At 36.0% G+C, this 17,767-nt stretch overlaps 1 protein-coding gene across 1 annotated transcript; it reads left to right on the top strand.

Moving 5' to 3' along the window:
• The first annotated feature begins 8,813 nt into the window (after positions 1-8,813).
• LOC111057153 (cytochrome c oxidase assembly protein COX20, mitochondrial) lies at positions 8,814-17,061 on the top strand. The gene is made up of 3 exons (XM_039428193.1): positions 8,814-9,063; positions 12,514-12,689; positions 16,803-17,061. Exons 1-3 carry the CDS (start codon positions 9,025-9,027, stop codon positions 16,936-16,938), a joined length of 351 nt encoding a protein of 116 aa, XP_039284127.1. The 5' UTR covers positions 8,814-9,024; the 3' UTR covers positions 16,939-17,061.
• Positions 17,062-17,767: the final 706 nt, after the last annotated feature.

Genomic DNA, 17,767 nt, shown 5'->3' with positions numbered 1-17,767 from the left:
AACACAAAATGAAAAGTTTTCTGATCAGCTGTTTTAGCAGACTTGAAATTTGGACAATCTGGATGTCAACAATGCTTTCTATTGACAACTGCGGAAGTTGAGGTTAGAAGTCCTATTCTACTCTGAAAATCGAATCTAAATAGTTTATGATATCTTATTTGTATTCCATTAATCCAAATAAAATGATAGTATCTTATTGCAGAATACTTTATTCAATTTCTAGAAGCATAGACTGATTGCATTTCATAAACCATTTTGTAGACACATTCACATCAAATCAGAATCAGCTGAGTTCAAGGTTATTTTACAGCCCTAGGGCCATAAAACTTTTACCGGCCTGGTCAGAAAACAATCATTTTCGGCCTCCATATGACGCATGAAAACCAGCTCATTACATCCAAGTGGGGCAAAAATTATTTTTCCTACAGTTACCTTGAAAAGTGGCCATTCCTGCACTTATTACAGACCACAAAGAATCACTTTCTGCTTTAGGGCGGGAATAGTATATTTTGCACCTAGAGCAGAAAATGAGATTTTTCTGGCTCGAAATCAGTTTTCAAGTCCAAGGCCATAGGCTGAGGACAAGAAAAGATTGAGAGCCGGAAAAACATTTTTGCCTGTGGTTTGAATGATATTTTTTGCCACACTACAGGTATTGCTGACAAAATAAATAAAAAATACAAGTAAATAAAAGTTAAGTTATCGTACCTATCTCTTGATTTTAGTGGTAGAAGTTTTGCAGTCAGGATTTCAGATTTTTTTTTAAATTTCACTTGGAATATCATGGGCATCATCATCTTCAAGCATTTTTGGAAAATCGGAATGCACTAATCAACAATAAATAATTGAATAAAAATGGTTGCAAAGTGAATGCTGAATTAGTTTGATTGGAAACTCGAACTGAAATAATTGCATCTTCAGATGAAGAATATTGACACTCGCCCGATCTAGCGGATGACTTATTAACTATGGACTTCCATGTTAGTGGCTAGAAAGAGTACGTTCTCCGGTCTAGGCCAGAAAGAAACCCTTTTCTGACATCAGACGAGAGTTGTCTGCAAACAAGGTCTTTCAGATTTACATAGGGACTGGAAAACAGCTGATTCTGTACAGTGTGGTGGAATAGTACATTTTGCACCTAGGGCTAAAAATGAGACTTTTCCGGCTCAAAATCGGTTTTCAGGTCCAAGGCCATAGGCCGAGGACTAGAAAAGATTGAGAGCCGAAAAAACATTTTTGCCAATGGTGAGAAAGTTATTTTTCGCCACACAGAAAAATAAACAAAATAAATATGAGAATAATTGTTTATTAGGCACTTCTGAAAGCAAAACAGGAAGGTCATAGCTCTAGCAAATCAGAGGTAATCTGAATATCAGGGAATTGTCTAAGTATTTTTATTTTTTATTCTGATTTGTCTAAATAACCTAAAAGATTATGTTCAATTATGTAAGAGGTTGAGTTTTCTGAGTAGATTTTTGCCCACACCTTCCTCTACTAGAGTTCCCAGTGTCGCTCTGGGCCGGCTAAACTCAGTCGGCGACTGGGGTGGGCCGCAGCAGGGGATGGGAGTCTTGGTGGGGCGTCCGTCAACCACCCTCGTTCGAGTCGGGGGTTGAAACAGGGTCTTGAGTGTTTTGGAGAAATGTTTCCCTCTTTTAGGAAAGAGGGGCTGTGCTTTCGCACTGCCAAACAGGGTTGGTCGTGGAATGAAGGGAGTAGAAACGTTGCAGTGTCAGCAGTGAACAAGATCTTCGTGTCGGGACTAAGTCCTAGTCCTCGGGCACCGGGTGTCTTCCCGAGGTCCGGATTAATCTCGGAGCTCTAGCAAAGGCTTTCCTTAGCCTTTCTAGAGGTCCTCTTTCGATTCCGTATGGAATCAGTAAGTTGTGGCGGCTCGCGCTCTGGACTTTCCTAAGTCCTGATCGTCGGGCACCACGTGTCCTCCTGGGGTCCGGATCGGTCGCGGAGCTCTAGCAAAGGCTTTCCCTAGCCTTTCTAGAGGTCCTCTTTCGATTCTGTGTGGAATCAGTATGTTGCGGCGGCTCGCGCTCCAGACTTTTCTAAGTCCTAGTTGCCGGGCACCAGGTGTCCTCCTGGGGTCCGGATCGGTCGCGGAGCTCTAGCAAAGGCTTTCCCTAGCCTTTCTAGAGGTCCTCTTTCGATTCCGTATGGAATCAGTACGATGCGGCGGCTCGCGCTCCAGACTTTCCTAAGTCCTAGTTGCCGGACACTAAGTGTCCTCCTGGGGTCCGGATCGGTCGCGGAGTTCTCGCAAAGGCCTTCCCTGGCCTTATTTGAGGTCCTCTTTCGATTCGGAATGGAATCGACTAGTTGCGGGGGCCCGTTCGCTGGACTTCTCCCGCAGACGCGGAGTCTAAGTCCTCGAGCACCGGGTGTTCTCCTGGGGTCCGGATCGGTCGCGGAGTCGCTGGAAAGGCTTTCCCTAGCCTTTCTAAAGGTCCTCTTTCGATTCGAAATGGAATCAGCACGTTGCGCCGGCTCGCGCTCCAGACTTTTCTAAGTCCTAGTTGCCGGACACTAAGTGTCCTCCTGGGGTCTGGATCGGTCGCGGAGTTCTCGCAAAGGCCTTCCCTGGCCTTAGTTGAGGTCCTCTTTCGATTCGGAATGGAATCGACTCGTTGCGGGGGCCCGTTCGCTGGACTTCTCCTGCAGACGCGGAGTCTAAGTCCTCGAGCACCGGGTGTTCTCCTGGGGTCCGGATCGGTCGCGGAGTCGCTGGAAAGGCTTTTCCTCTCCTTTCTTGAAGTCCTCTTGCACCTCGATGCACCGCTGGTGATGTACCAATGTGTAGTCAGATTTCGACCAAAACCTGATGTGTCGCTGTTGGTCGAAACTGGTAGCCCATCGTCTAAATACGTGTTAAACGTCGATCAGCACTCGCCCAAACGGATGTTGAGCAATGGAGCTTACAGTGTTGAGGCTAATCGTCTTTAGTCTCAAACACAACTCCCGGTCGCTGAAGGATTCGGAGTTCACTCTAGTATGAGACGTACTGTGATGTTGCTAGCTGCACGCTGCTTCCTTCTCACCTCACTCGACCGCTCGCACTCGCTTTCCGAACTCGACCGCCTCCTGCTAGCCTTTCTCGAGCCTCCCTCAGTGACCGAGAGGGAGGGGAGAGAGGATGCGCAGCACCGCTGAGCGGTAGGCCAGCGGCTGGCTTGCACGTTGACCCCTTTGATTCTATCAAAGATAACCGAGCGTCAAATAAATGAGCCCTAAACTCAATTCCTTTCTCTAGTTACGATATACATTGTGACAGTTTATACTTTTTATTATTCTTCCAAATGACAATAAGATGATATTATTATAAAATGTTTTGATTCTCGATTAATAAACACAAATAATGAAAAGTTTTTTGATCAGCTTTTTTAGCTTGAAATTTGGCCAATCTGAATGTCAATGTCAACAATGGTTGTTGTCATTGACTTTGGAAGTTTAGGTTGGAAGTTCTATCCTACTCTGAAAATCGAATTTGAATAATTTATAAATATCTTATCTGTATTTTATTCATCCAAATAAAATGATAGTATCTTATTGCAGAATACTTATTCAATTCTAGAAGCATGAACTGATTCTGTTTCATAAACCATTTTGTAAACACGTTCACATCAAATCAGAATCAGCTGACTTCAAGGTTTTTTTACAGCCCTAGGGCCGTAAAACCTTTACCGACCTGGTCAGAGAACAATCATTTTAGGCCTCCATATGAATGATGCACGAAAACCAGCTCATTACATCCAAGTGGGGTGAAATAGTTATTTGGGCAACTAGTGTGCAAAGTGACAGTTTGCTGCACCAAAAGAAACGTTCATGCCCTAGTCGTAGGCGAGGGCGGAATGGCTTCTTGAGTGCAGCAGAGGAACTTTGCGCATGTATTTCACATTAAATTTTTCCTACAGTTACCATTGAATATGAAAAGTGGGTAATTATGGATAAAATGATGACTGAAATCAATCAAATGTTTGTGTGTGTGATGCTGTTATTAATAACAACCTCAATTCCTTTAAAAATTAATAATCCAATTAAAGTTGAAAATTCTCAGCCAAAGTTCTCATTTATATTCATTCAAGAATCAGAAAAAATACAGATAAAACAAAAAATTTACATTCAGAATACACGCCAACAGCTGGTTGGGATGGCTGAACCGACAAGCATGCAACCTAGCAGGAAGAATCGTACCTAACTTCGTTCCATCCAGCTAAAAACAGTATTCAGATATTTAGACTTATGGTTAACTCAGATTACCGAAAAATACTATTAGTGAACTAAAAAATATTTATAAAATAACATAGACAACAGAAAATCTTTTATTGTAGTATATTCTAATGTTATTTCATTAATTTTATTTACATGGATTATTTAACTTCAAAATTTGAATTTCATAATGTGTGTTTGCTACATTCCTCATTGCTTTGAGTTGAAATAATTATTACTGTCAATAGAAAATAAACATTATTTATTATTAAATGATGAGAAGTTATTATTTAATTATTATGATTTACATAAACATTATTCTTGTTTTGGATTTCTAGATTGGGATTTTATCATGAATGTAGGGTAGCCATTGAAATGATTCTTATCTAAATCTAACCACAGTCATTGTTACCAACTTAATTTTTGTTTTTGTGCACTAATCCTCCATATAACCCACCAACTATTTTGTGTTGCCATGTTGCAAATCTGGCGTGCAGAAAAAATTTTCCTGCACTAGAGCAGAAAAGTGATTCTTTGCGTTCTGTAATCAGTGCAGGAATGGCCACTTTTCAAGGTAACTGTAGGAAATAGTATATTTCGCACCTAGGGCCAAAAATGAGACTTTTCTGGCTCGAAATCGGCTTTCAAGTCCGAGGCCATAGGCCGAGGACTAGAAAAGATTGAGAGCCAGAAAAACATTTTTGCCCATGGTGAGAATGTTATTTTCCACCACACAGAAAAATAAACAATATAAATATGAGAATAATTGTCTATTATAAGCACTTCCAAAAGCAAAAGTGGAAGGTCATCTGAGGTAGGTAATCTGAATATCAAGAAATTGACCAAGTATTTTTATTTTTTATTCTGATTTGTCTAAAAGATTATGTTCAATTATGTAAGAGGTTGAGTTTATACTTTTTATTCTTCCAAATGACAATAAGATGATATTATTATAAATGTTTTAATTATTGAATAATAAACACAAATAATGAAAAGTTTTTGATCAGCTGTTTTAGCACACTTGAAATTTGGCCAATCTGAATGTCAACAGAAGTTTAGGTTAGAAGTTCTATCCTACTCTGAAAATAGAATTATTTGAATAGTTAATAATATATATCTTATCTGTATTTCATTCATCCAAATAAAATGATAGTATCTTATTGCAAAAACTTTATTCAATTCTAGAAGCATGAACTGATTCCGTTTCATAAACTATTTTGTAAACATGTTCACATCAAATCAGAATCAGCTGACTTCAAGGTTATTTTAGAGCCCTAGGGCTGTAAAAATTTTACCGGCCTGGTCAGAAAACAATCACTTTCGGCCTCCATATGACGCACGTAAACCAGCTCATTACATCCAATTGGAGCGAAATAGTTATTTTTATATCTAGAGTGAAAAGTGCTGTTTTTTCTCCCTGAGGGAAAAGTTTGAAGCCTGAGGCGAAGCCGAGGGCAACAATTTTCCTGAGGTAGAAAAAACATTTTTCACTTGTGATATGCACAACATTTTTCCTCCACCTACATTTTTATAAAAACTGCTAATAAAATAATTTTCAAAAACGTATGTGACCAAACAATGTGTTACAACATAATCTAAAAAGTAAACAGAAACAGCTGGCTTGTAATCACAGTTCTCCTCCGACAGCACTATCTGTCGGCTAAAGTTGTAACAACAATGACAGCCAAAACTACAGCTATGATGAAGTTCCCCTTACAAATTTGATTAGTTAATAAGTAATATTCGTTGGCTGATATTTTGAATAACATGGAATAAAAGGAAAAAATACATACATTTTTTTTAGTAAAGTGATATGAAGTTTGTAATAATAATTTCAGAATACAAACATAAATTTTATATATCAATCAAATGTCTGGTTGATGTATTGAATTTAGTTGGTTTAATGACTACTCTTTATGCTTCCTCATCTGAGCTTAGACCTTCTGACCTATTCCAAATGTACGTTTTTAAAATAGAGATGCTTACCATGTTATTTAAATGGAGTCACTTTTACTCCCTAGGGAGTTTTTCTGTTTTTTAGTACCGAGAGCGAAAAAGTGACACTTTAGTATCATGTTTTAGGGAGTAAAGTAAGTACTTTTGACAGTAGGTGGAGGAAAAAATTTTTTCTGCACTCCAGATTTGCAACATGGCACCGCAAAATAGTTAGTAGGTTATATGGAGCACCAGTGCAGCAAAATCAAAATGAAGTTGGTAACACTCATAGTGAGGTGCACCTTATAATAATAACAATGGACAATGAGGACAATGACATGAGTGACAGCCGCCTTCATTCATTTACTACTACATTATTCAATTTGGAATAAATTGAGGTAATAAATTAATTAATAATAAAATTACACAGAAAAACATTTGATGCATTTCAGGGAATTTTACCCATAATTACCCACTTTTCATATTCGATGGTAACTGTAGGAAAAATTTAATGTGAAAATATGTAAGCAAAGTTCCTCTGCTGGACTCAAGAAACCATTCCGTATTCCATTTCGGTGCAGCAAACTGTCACTTCACGCACTAGTTGCATAAATAACTAATTCATTAAAATGGTAAACTCCCGCTGCAATAGACACAATCTGCTATGGAAAACAATGTAAACAAACTCTATAGAAAAGTTTTCTTTCCGATGCTGACATCACGATTTGGCGATATGGCAGTAGATGTTGGCTTCATCGACTTTCAGTATGAATATACAATGGGCCGTGTCTATTCTATAACTGGTCTAAAGAGCAGTGTATCCCTGAAGACGATCAATGTTCAGTGAACTCTATACTAACTGGAATACTAGCAACACAAAGAAAGTGAGGCAGCTGGTAAAGATAGGCAACCCGCATTGCTGTGGGATTCGTAATTTTGTAACACATTGGCTCTTATGGAAAAATGCATTGCACAGTTTCAATTTCTATTTTATTTCTATATTGTATGTCTTATTCCATGGAAGCGTTATTTTTCCTTTATTAAGCAGTTCCTTGTTAACTTTTTGAGAGCAAAAATAATGAAATAGGTTGAATATGAATGAAGAAAAGATTTTTTTCATTTGTGACTGCAGTAGTTTTAGTATTGTCAAATTTTCACAAGCAAGGGAATAACTTTGGGACAGATTTCAGAAAAGCGTATCATTTATTTATTTTTATTAATTTAACAAGGACAAATATAAACTGTCATGAAATGATTGGGAATGAAAAAACAGGCTCATAGTCCTTATTATTCCAATCCCGAATTTTGTTCGTACACAGTCCAAAGGAGGACTGTGTTTAATTGAAACTATTAAACACAGTCTTATGTTTATTTTGATAGGATATACTATTGTTTTTGGATTATATGATTTATTGTTAAAGGAAAGATTTATGATTTATTGTTCAAGAAAATATCTCAATTTAATAATATATAGGCCTACTTACAGCAGGCTATGAATGTAGAATTATGTAGGTATGCATTGATGTAATTTCAAATCATGTAAGAGTGGGAGTTTCAGAAATGAAGCAAATAACGAGGAAACATTTTATTATATTATATAACTATGATAAGCAAACAGTAAAATATGCTACATAATTACCAGAGTGAAATGAACAATTTGAAATTAATTACAATTCAGCTGATAACAATCTCATATTTTTAAAAATAAAAGTAGGTAAATAAAATGAATTATGTGGACTCATGATAATTCAATAAAGAAGGATCATTGAATATGTGATGATAGCATATACTAGGTATTCTGATAACATTTCAAATCATGTATGTGTGGGAGTTTCAGAAATGATGCAAAGAAATCTATGAAGAAACATTCATATTATTAATTTTATTATAATTATGATTATATGATAAGCAAACAGTAAAATATGCTAAATAATTATTATAATATTGTAAATTGAACAATTATTCATTTGAAACGGAAAGGTCTCAAAAATTAATCACAATTCAGCTGCAATATCAATATCATATTTTTCAAAATAAAAGTAGGTAGGTACCTAAAATAAATTATGTCATCTCATGATGATAACACAGAATTATTACGGTAATCATTTGCATTTATTCTTTTTTGAATAAGGATTAATTTGTTCTTCAACTATGTTTCTTTATTTTAGATGCTATAAAGTAGGCCTTAATTTATAATTAGCATAGAAACTATCACCGTATACTAGGAATATAACCAAATTTGTTGTTTTATTTTTGGTCAAATAAACTGATCAATATAGAAAAAAGTATTGGAAATGAATGTAAAACAAAAAGGTTTCTTCAAATTAATTAACAGACTAAAAATGTTTGACTTACATGTGAAATGGTATTTCATTTCCTTTAACATGCCCATTCTTGCATCCTAATGCAACACAATAGATCACCATTTCTCGGTCGTATTTTTATTCAATTCTACGCATTTTACGACAAATACATTACAATATTTAAAAGAAAAGGTTGTGATCTAATACTGATAGCCCTAATACTCATTCAAATCCGTTTTTCAACTTTAAACATAAAAAATCGTACTCAAGAGTTGCAACAACCTGCTTAAATGTATGAGTACGAGAGAGAAGGGAATCCCACACGGTAGGCCTGTCTCACTCACTCCGTTTTACACACTTTTGGCAGTAGCTTAGCATTGGACTGCCCGTTCCAGTTAGTATAGAGTTCACTGTCAATGTTAGGTTTTAGGTTATGTTATGATTCAATGCTCCAATATTATTGCTTGCAAAGTTGCTAATGCTAACGTGTATCTTGCTAATAGCATAGTACTGCATTATTATTAATTAATTAGTATTTATTTTAATTTTTTTTGTTAAATTCCTTGCAATGGCTGATGATGATGCTGGTGGATATTACGAGGAGAAGGTAAATAATACTCTTAGAAATTAATTCTTGTTTTTACCAGTCTATAAACTAGATTATAGAGTTTATTATCATTGGATGATAATATCATTTCATTTTAACCATTATTCTGTATTCACATGAAATGCTCTGAACCGTCCGACATTGTTGGATCCTCTACACTTACCGTCACTAACACAATTTCTGTACCAAAGCTAGGCTTTGAGACAAATAGCCCAGAGTGTCTATTCTACAGCACTTTAGCCGGATTTGGCTATTAACATTATACAAGCAAAAAAATTCCTATTTTCCATTCTCTTTTGGCAATGTGGAATTAATAATTGGTTAACAAAATATTCCATCTTAATTATTAAATTATTGAAAAATATAATCTTCTGCGTAATAAAATAAAATTGATTATTTAAAACGAGAATGATTAGTTAATATTACATTAATAAACCTGTATTAAAATACTACCTTCTATAGAAGGCATTGACAAGTCAGTGAGGATGGCAACGTTGTTCTCCTATTTTTTCCCCTGTCATTATAGCGTGGACCTCGCTTTAGTATGATTACAGTCTCCCTTCCCAGTTTCTTCGTAGTCTTTATATCTTAGTCACACACCTTTGTACCCTCAACGCAAAATCTAAGCTTATCCCATCAACTCGGCAGAATTGCCAATCATGAAGAAAATTCGTTCGTTTCAAAGCAATAAGATTCGATTGTAATGGAAAAGCTGTGGCTGTATTTCACGCTCCAGGCTTCTTCACACATGTAATGTGAACATTATCAGCTGATACAAACAGTGAGGTGACACCTCATGTAGGGAGGTGCACGTTATAATGGCAGTATTTGGTGAACATTGGTGTTGCTATCCTTGTCTATTATTCTTGTAACATGTATCATCTTTCTATCATATTTTTATCATCTTCCTACAGTGAAGTCCACATTATAATGAAAGTATTTGGTGAAAATTGGTGTTGCTATCCTTGTTTATCATTTCACAAAGCGGATAGCGCTATCCTTTTATAGTTCCAAAACATTGCCAGATCGTCTTTTATCAATGTAGATAGTAATACAAATTTCTGATTAAGTGGACTGTAATTTTAATTTATTTAATAGTCAATATATTCTGGCAGAAAAATACTAATGAATCCATTTATGATGCAATGAAAAACTCTATTATTAAAACTTACCCTGGTTGATGATCTATGCTGTAAGTCAGAGTGATTTTTATCTATAGGTTTGGGTGGTAAAAAGGTAAAGGAAAGAATTAAGGAATAGAGAAATGTAAATAAATCACTAGACCTCTGATGATTTATGATGTACGGTAGCCAGACACTGCAGAGAACTGTTGAATCATGTATGGAATTCTGCTTCTCAATTTTAGGCTACTAGGTATTAATTTACTACTACTTCCGATATAAAAAATTCTCATGTGAATTATAACAAAGTACATGTGAACATATAAAAATTCCTAACCCCTACATCATGTGCTGAAGGAATGAGGGTGGTTTGAAAGTTGATTTTTCCACTTATTACTTACATGGTTATATCTTGAAAACGATGTGTTCTATTGACATAATCAACTATATACAAAATGAAGCTTAATAGATTTCATACAAGTTTTGTTTAGGAGAGGTTTTCGATAAATCCTATACTTTTCAAGATATTTATGTTCTAAAGTGATGCATTTTCGAAAAACCAGTTTTTCTTCCATTTTTCCACTCTTTCAAGTCTCAACTATTCAACAATTGATGAAACAAGAATGTTCTAGTTACAAGATTGTAGAGCAATAAATTATCTTTCATTTCATAAATAATTCGACTATTTCACGTATTCCCATACAACTGTTGCAGCAGTTTTAGTTTTGAGTGTCAAATCTCAAGATTTACAACAAGTGACTTTTCTCAAATATCACACTATTTTGTCGTCATAAATTGGCAGTGTGCTTCAGTATGAACATTCATATTGAGTACCTATTGGAAAGTCTCCGGAACTAAACACATGGGGTGTTTCTAAACTCCTTACCAAACAAAGACATTCAAAACTAAAACTGCTGCAACAGTCGTATGGGAATACGTGAAATAGTCGAATTATTCATGAAATAAAAGATAATTTAATGCTCTACAATCTTGTAATTAGCACATTCTTGTTGGTAATTTTGTATACTTCAATTTTGCACAGAATACAAATGTTCATAGAATGCATAGTTTCCGTAATATATGCGAAGCATGGAAAAATGGTACTTTCAAACCACCCCACCACTTTAGCACAGGGGGTAGGGGTGAGGATATGTCAATCCTTTTACTATCCTTGAAAGAGCCGTGGAGTTGAAAATTGTATTCTAAACTTTTCCCTCTATACCTTTATTTGAGCATTCATTGCCTGGATTATTGTTACTAGGAAAAACATTCAAAGTCCAAGTGAATTTGCAAAAGCAGGCCTTACATTTTGGGGGCCCCTTGGCCTCGGGGCCCTCGGGGATACCCGACCAGCCGACCTGGCCAGACAGCCCCTGTTCCATAAGCTCATAACTATTCTACTAGCTCCTTGAAGCTTATAGACAGACATACTTGCTACTGAAACACAACACAAATGTTAAATGCTTCCGTGCTACCCAACCTCAAACTAACATCATGTTAATAATATCCTTATGATGGAGCAATGTCCCCCATCAAGAATATATAGGAGCGATGCTTTTATTTTAACGTCAGGATATCTCTGTCGGCCGATAACCGGTTGATACCTTCGGTGAAAGTGAATGTGATAGCTTTTCCATTGAGAATGTCCTTTCATAATTTCTTTCAATTGCCTTATTTGCACTTCATTATTAATCAATCAGAGGATATTTTGGGGTTTGTTAGTGTTAAAGATTGTTTTAAACATGGATGATAGAATCCGCAGAAAGTTGTACCTTTCTGTAACTTATATAGCCTACGGTACCAATGATTAGTATGCTCATGAAGGCGGATTCCCATATATCAGTATGAGTGAAAAAAATAGGTGAAAATATCAGTACCGTGAAAAAATTATTGCCATAATTCCAAATGGGACTATACATATTCGTTCAGACGGGCTGAGGAATGGGAATTTTCACTATGCCGGATACGTTCGCTGATATTTATATGTTGGAATCCAGCTTAACTTGCCTCTATGGGTTTAGGCAATCTAAATAAATCTATTATTTTCGATGTAGAATTTTTGAAATTTAAATTTTAAACCTAATTCATCCACACAAATATTAGGTTACATCGTAAACAAATTTCTAAATTGTTTTATAAAAATTGATTTTTAATTAAGTCATTTCTGTAATTCCAAGGCATAAAGTCAACATTCAGCTTACGGTAAGGTATTCATAATATACTGATAGACCGTACTTGAAGAAAATGTTGCAATTTTCCTCTTTTGTAAATAACTACGGAACCAATCTTACTGGGTAATGAGTATTTATAATTTATAACAATTTTTCAGCCGTTGATGTTCTTTGGTCGAGACGTATCGAAAATTCCATGTTTTCGAAACAGTTTCCTGTACGGCTTGACATCTGGCCTGTTTGGAGGTCTGGGGTATTTCATGTTTACCAGTAAAATTCCGCAAAGCTATCGATTTGGCGCAACAACTTACCTCGCCGTCACTATTGGCTACTGGTAAGTACAAATAATGCGTTTACTCCAATATACTCGAGCAGGACTTATGTGCTTTTACTATACTTTGCTTACTATACGCTTTTACTATACATTGCTCGAGCAGAATTTATTAACAGATCATGTCGGTATTTGGCTTACATTAAAGTTAGATCATAAGGAATTTAATAGTAAGGGTAGTAGGAAAATAGTAAAATCCAGATTGGTAGCAGAAACAAGATTAAGGAATTGTAGTCCTAGTCTGTTGAATATTGACTGGTCTTTTCTACTCAGTAGGCCTACAATTGATGTTAACCTGGCTTTCAATCAATTCTTGAAATGTGGGCTGTCAGTTTCCAATGAGAAATGTCCAATTGTTTCTAGACCGGTGAATGCTGGTAAGTTTAAGAAAAATAGATGGTTTAATCAGGATCTTGATGATATGAGAGCTGTATTATTATTATATCATAATAGGTGGAAATCGACAAGTAGGGAGGAGGATAAGAAGAATTTAAAAAAAATATTGAAATTGTAATAAAATTGAAATAAAGAAATTGTATGCCTCTGCAATAACAAAGGCAAAAATAGAGGCGAATGATGTGTTAATTGAGGACTCTAGAAATAAGTGTAGAGTGGCATAGAATATTGTCAAGAGTGAGCCGTGTAAGAGAACACCAAAGAAAATTTATATTTCTGCAGAGGTTTTTTACAGTTATTTCATAAACTCAAGCATTTAGACAAATAATGGGGAAGGTGATGGTGTACCCAGTCATCTTGAGCTACTTGAAAAGTTTGTATGGGAACATAGTAAGCGGAAAGCCAATTTTCATTTAGGACAGATATATTCTTCCACAGTTAGGACAATTGCTATGCAGTTGAGTTCATCACGTACTTAAGATGTGAATGATCTATTATTGTATGAGCACATTATTGATGCAATACTGCTTCCTCTTACTCATTTAATTAACCTGATTTTTGTAACTGGGGGTTTCCCAGACGCTCTGAAATTGACGAAGATAATCCCTGTTTTTGAAAAGGGGGACCACAGTAAACCAGAGTGCTATAGACCCATTGCCATAGTTCCTATTGTAAGCAAAATCATAGAAATGTGTATATTGATTCAGCTTTATGAGTATTTTACATCGAAGGGGTTTATTGTATTGCCATCAATATGGGTTTAGATCAAAGCATTCCACAGTGATGGCGATTGAATCTGTAGTAAATGAAATACTGAAAGGCTTTGAAAAGAAATTAGCAACTGGTGCGAAATTGATAGATTTGAGCCGGGCTTTTTAGAGCATCCACCATGAAAAAATTTTGGATAAGTTGAACTTCTATGGTGTTAAAAATAATGAACTTATACTTCTCCAATCATACCTAATTAATAGGAAACAGAAAGTTGTGGTCGCTGACACCTGGGAAAATTCTCAATCAAGGAAGTACTAGCAGGTGTTCCTCAAGGCTCCGTACTTGGACCGTTTCTGCTCCTGGTTTTTATGAATGACCTTCAGTCCAATGTTCACACTTAACCTGTTTTCTATGCAGACACTCTGATAAATTCCAATGTAAGTAGGAGAGATGTACGGAATATGATGAACCAATCCTATGTTGATGCAAAGCAATGGTTCACTTCAAACGACTTGTGCATTAATGAGAGCAAGACAGAAGAAATATTCTTTTCACTCAATAATAAAGTATTAGCAGATGTTGGTGTCACCTCTGTTAAGTTATTGGGTATGCAATTGGATTCAAAGCTTGATTGGCATGTGCATATCACGGAATTATGTAAAAGACTGGCTAGAGTTACGTTTTTGCTCCGTAAATTAATTAATTCTGCATTATCCATCAAGTTTTGAAAGCCACGTATTTTGGATTGTTCCATTCTATTCTGCCATATGGTGTTTACCTTTGGGAGAACTCAAGCCATAGCATCAGGGCATTTTTGTGGCAGAAAAAAGCAATACGAATCATAAGTAACCTTGGTGTTGGGGATTCCTGCAGAGATGCTTTTAGACAGCTGAATATTATGACCCTACCGGCTCTTTTTATTTATCAGAATCTGTTACAGGTGAGACAAAAAATTTCCGGTTTTGATATCCAGTCGAATACACACCATTTCAAAACTAGGAATAGGGAGAATTTAACAGTGCCTCACGTTCGACTGAGGAAAACTTACAAAAGCCATTATTTCCAGCAAAAAAAATTATTCAACAGGTTGCCGCTAGAAATTAGAGCGCTTCCAGTTGGTCGTTTCAAGATGGTAGTTAGCAAGTGGGTTACATCCAGGTCCTTATATATAGTACAAGAGTTTCTTGAATCTGATATTGTTATTAATGTCTAGCAGATTAGAGTTTGTATGTGTCTTGTTCATAAAATAAGCAATATTGAGATAATTGTTACACTTGTGGTACAGTGTCGAGTGTTCTAGTCAATTTTTTTTCTTTTCCTATGACTGTGTTCGGTTGGTTCAGATGTTGTTTCTATTGTATTGTTACTTCTGCCAGTGTTATGATTTTGTTACTTTTATTGTATTGTTTGTATTGTGACTTTTGCCTAATACTGCATTGTATATGTTTATTGGCAATAAAAGATATCTTATCTTATGGATAAGAATCAATTTTGATTCGACACCACAAGTCAGCCACCCTACTTTGGTTGGGCAAAGTTCATTTTGCTGCGAAACGAACAGATTGACTAGATTCAGTTAGTTGCAAAACAGTTGAGGACAACCCCATTTTGAAACAACTACTAGATTTTAATTGCGATTTTCAATGGTACAGGATTTTTTCGCAACATTACACCTGTCCTAAGGTGAAGGCCTCATGCTACAGATTCAAAATCCGTGTCTGGTTCTGTAAAAATAATGTTGTATTTGTTACGGCTGATAGTCCAGTCACTATATATTGGTGCATTATATATATAGTATTGTATAGAGCATAGAGCACAGTTAAATGCCTAACTCGAAATTTATGTTTTGTGGACAAGGCCCACTATGAATCTGGACACCCCAAGACATATAAGAAGATCAGTAGATGATCTGATCTGTGAAATTGGGTGGCTGGAACCAAGACCATCCATCAATAGCACAAGGTACAAGGAGGGGATCAAGTCCATACACAAAAAGACGGTCGATGAAGCATTAGCAGACTGAGGCTTAATCCGGTGGGGGGTAACCACCCCAAATAAATGCTGACGAGAAAAGCCTGCCCAAAAGAACCCGCACCATCCTTGCTCAACTGAGATTGGGCTGCTCTGTGATTCTGGACAGTTACATGTCCAGAATCACTGATGGTATGCGTGATATATGTCCCGACTGTGGCGGCGGACCTCACAGCACAGAGCATGTTTTCAGCTGCCCCTAGAAGCCGACAATACTGACAGCCGCCAGCCTAGGGGTGGCGAAGTGAGGTCTAAGATTCAAGTCGACGGTTTGGCATTTTTCTTAATGTTTAAATGTTTGAATGTTTAAATGTTTGAATGTTTAAATGTTTATATGTTGCGCATTTACGGCGAAACGCGGTAATAGATTTTCATGAAATTTGACAGGTATGTTCCTTTTTTAATTGCGCGTCGACGTATATACAAGGTTTTGGAAATTTTGCATTTTAAGGATAATAAAAAAGGAAAAAGGAGCCTCCTTCATACGCCAATATTAGAGTAAAAACCAGACTATAGAATTATTCATCATAAATCAGCTGACAAGTGATTACACAGATGTGTGTAGAAGCCAGTCTATTGCTGTATTTCCATAAGGTCTATAGTTTCAATCAGGTACTTGTAGATGAAATACTGCGTGAGGTCTACTGTTCACAGAACTACTAGTGAATAAAGTGTTAGTTACAAAAGCACATTTACAACAATATGATAAAAAATATTGGTGTTTTATTGCTTTAAAAATGGTGAAGGTGCTTAGTGTACAAAAATATATTTTATTGTCAAAACTTACATTAATTTCTAATGGTCCCACTTGTATATGTTGTACTCGTATTATTCTATGGAAATTAAAAAAATCAATTCAATTACAGTCTTTGTAGGCAATATCTGAAAATAATTATTGCATTTCTAATTTATTGTATTGTAAAGAAAATGAATAGCTTAAACATGTTGGCTGATTTTTATTTTATTGTTATGTTCCAGGTTACAGTGTCGCTATGCTTATATAACTAACAAACAAGAAATAGATCGAATTCAAGCCGCGTTGCTGAGAAGAATTGAGATTGAAGGAACTGCACTTGAAGCTGAGTTGTTGAATGATGATGATGAAGATAGCTAAGTTCTATCTTGTAAACATGGACTTTAGTTATATTTGTAAATAATTTAGAGAGTATTATTGTTTATCTTTGTATATTATGTAATCAGCTTATTAATAGAAAATAAAAGTGTTGAATGCTTGATATCATCCTCGATTATTTCTAACTCTTTATCAAGTGAGCTGTTGACAGGCAAGTACAAGGACAAGTTGAGAAATACACACTTGTAGGAGAAGCATTTATTAAGATTATAGTCCAACTCTTCTGATTATGCTAGGTGAGCAATATTGAAGCTAGTGATAGGCGTACTCATATAAACCTGGTAATACTTTTACACTAGTAGCTCTGTGAACAGTAGATCTCGCGCAATCTCCTCCACTTCTTCCATTAACGTCTGTCTATTGTCTGTCTGTAACATACGCGTAATTAATAATACTACTTGTGATAGCAGTTGCCAAGACAATTTTTTTTTGTTCAGTGTTAAATTGTGAGTAAAGTCTCCTTTAATACTGTCCATCAGTGTAAAGAGTGAATTCTGTTCTGTCGTGTCAGCAAGATATCGTTGTGAAAACGGCTAATGGCTGTTAGGGTTGGTGTATTGAAAATGCTTATTGAACGAACGTTAGCAAGTTCTCACTTTTGACTCATGCAAGGCCGAAGTTGTTGTCCGTCTGTTTTTTTTTCTACAAAAACTTTAGAAAGAATTGATCAATCAACTTCAAATTTTGAACACGTTTTCTTCGAACCTTTTTACAGGTCAAGTTCGTTGGACAACAAAATTGACTCACTCCGTCCTTTTACTTTCCTTGCCCTATTACCATAGGTAAGGAAAGTATTGCTTTCCAAAAAAAT

Source organism: Nilaparvata lugens, chromosome 5, assembly GCF_014356525.2.
Source record: "Nilaparvata lugens isolate BPH chromosome 5, ASM1435652v1, whole genome shotgun sequence".
Taxonomy (NCBI): Eukaryota; Metazoa; Arthropoda; class Insecta; order Hemiptera; family Delphacidae; genus Nilaparvata; species Nilaparvata lugens.
The sequence above is the reverse complement of the archived record's forward strand: the minus strand, read 5'-3'. Positions and strand labels throughout refer to the sequence as shown.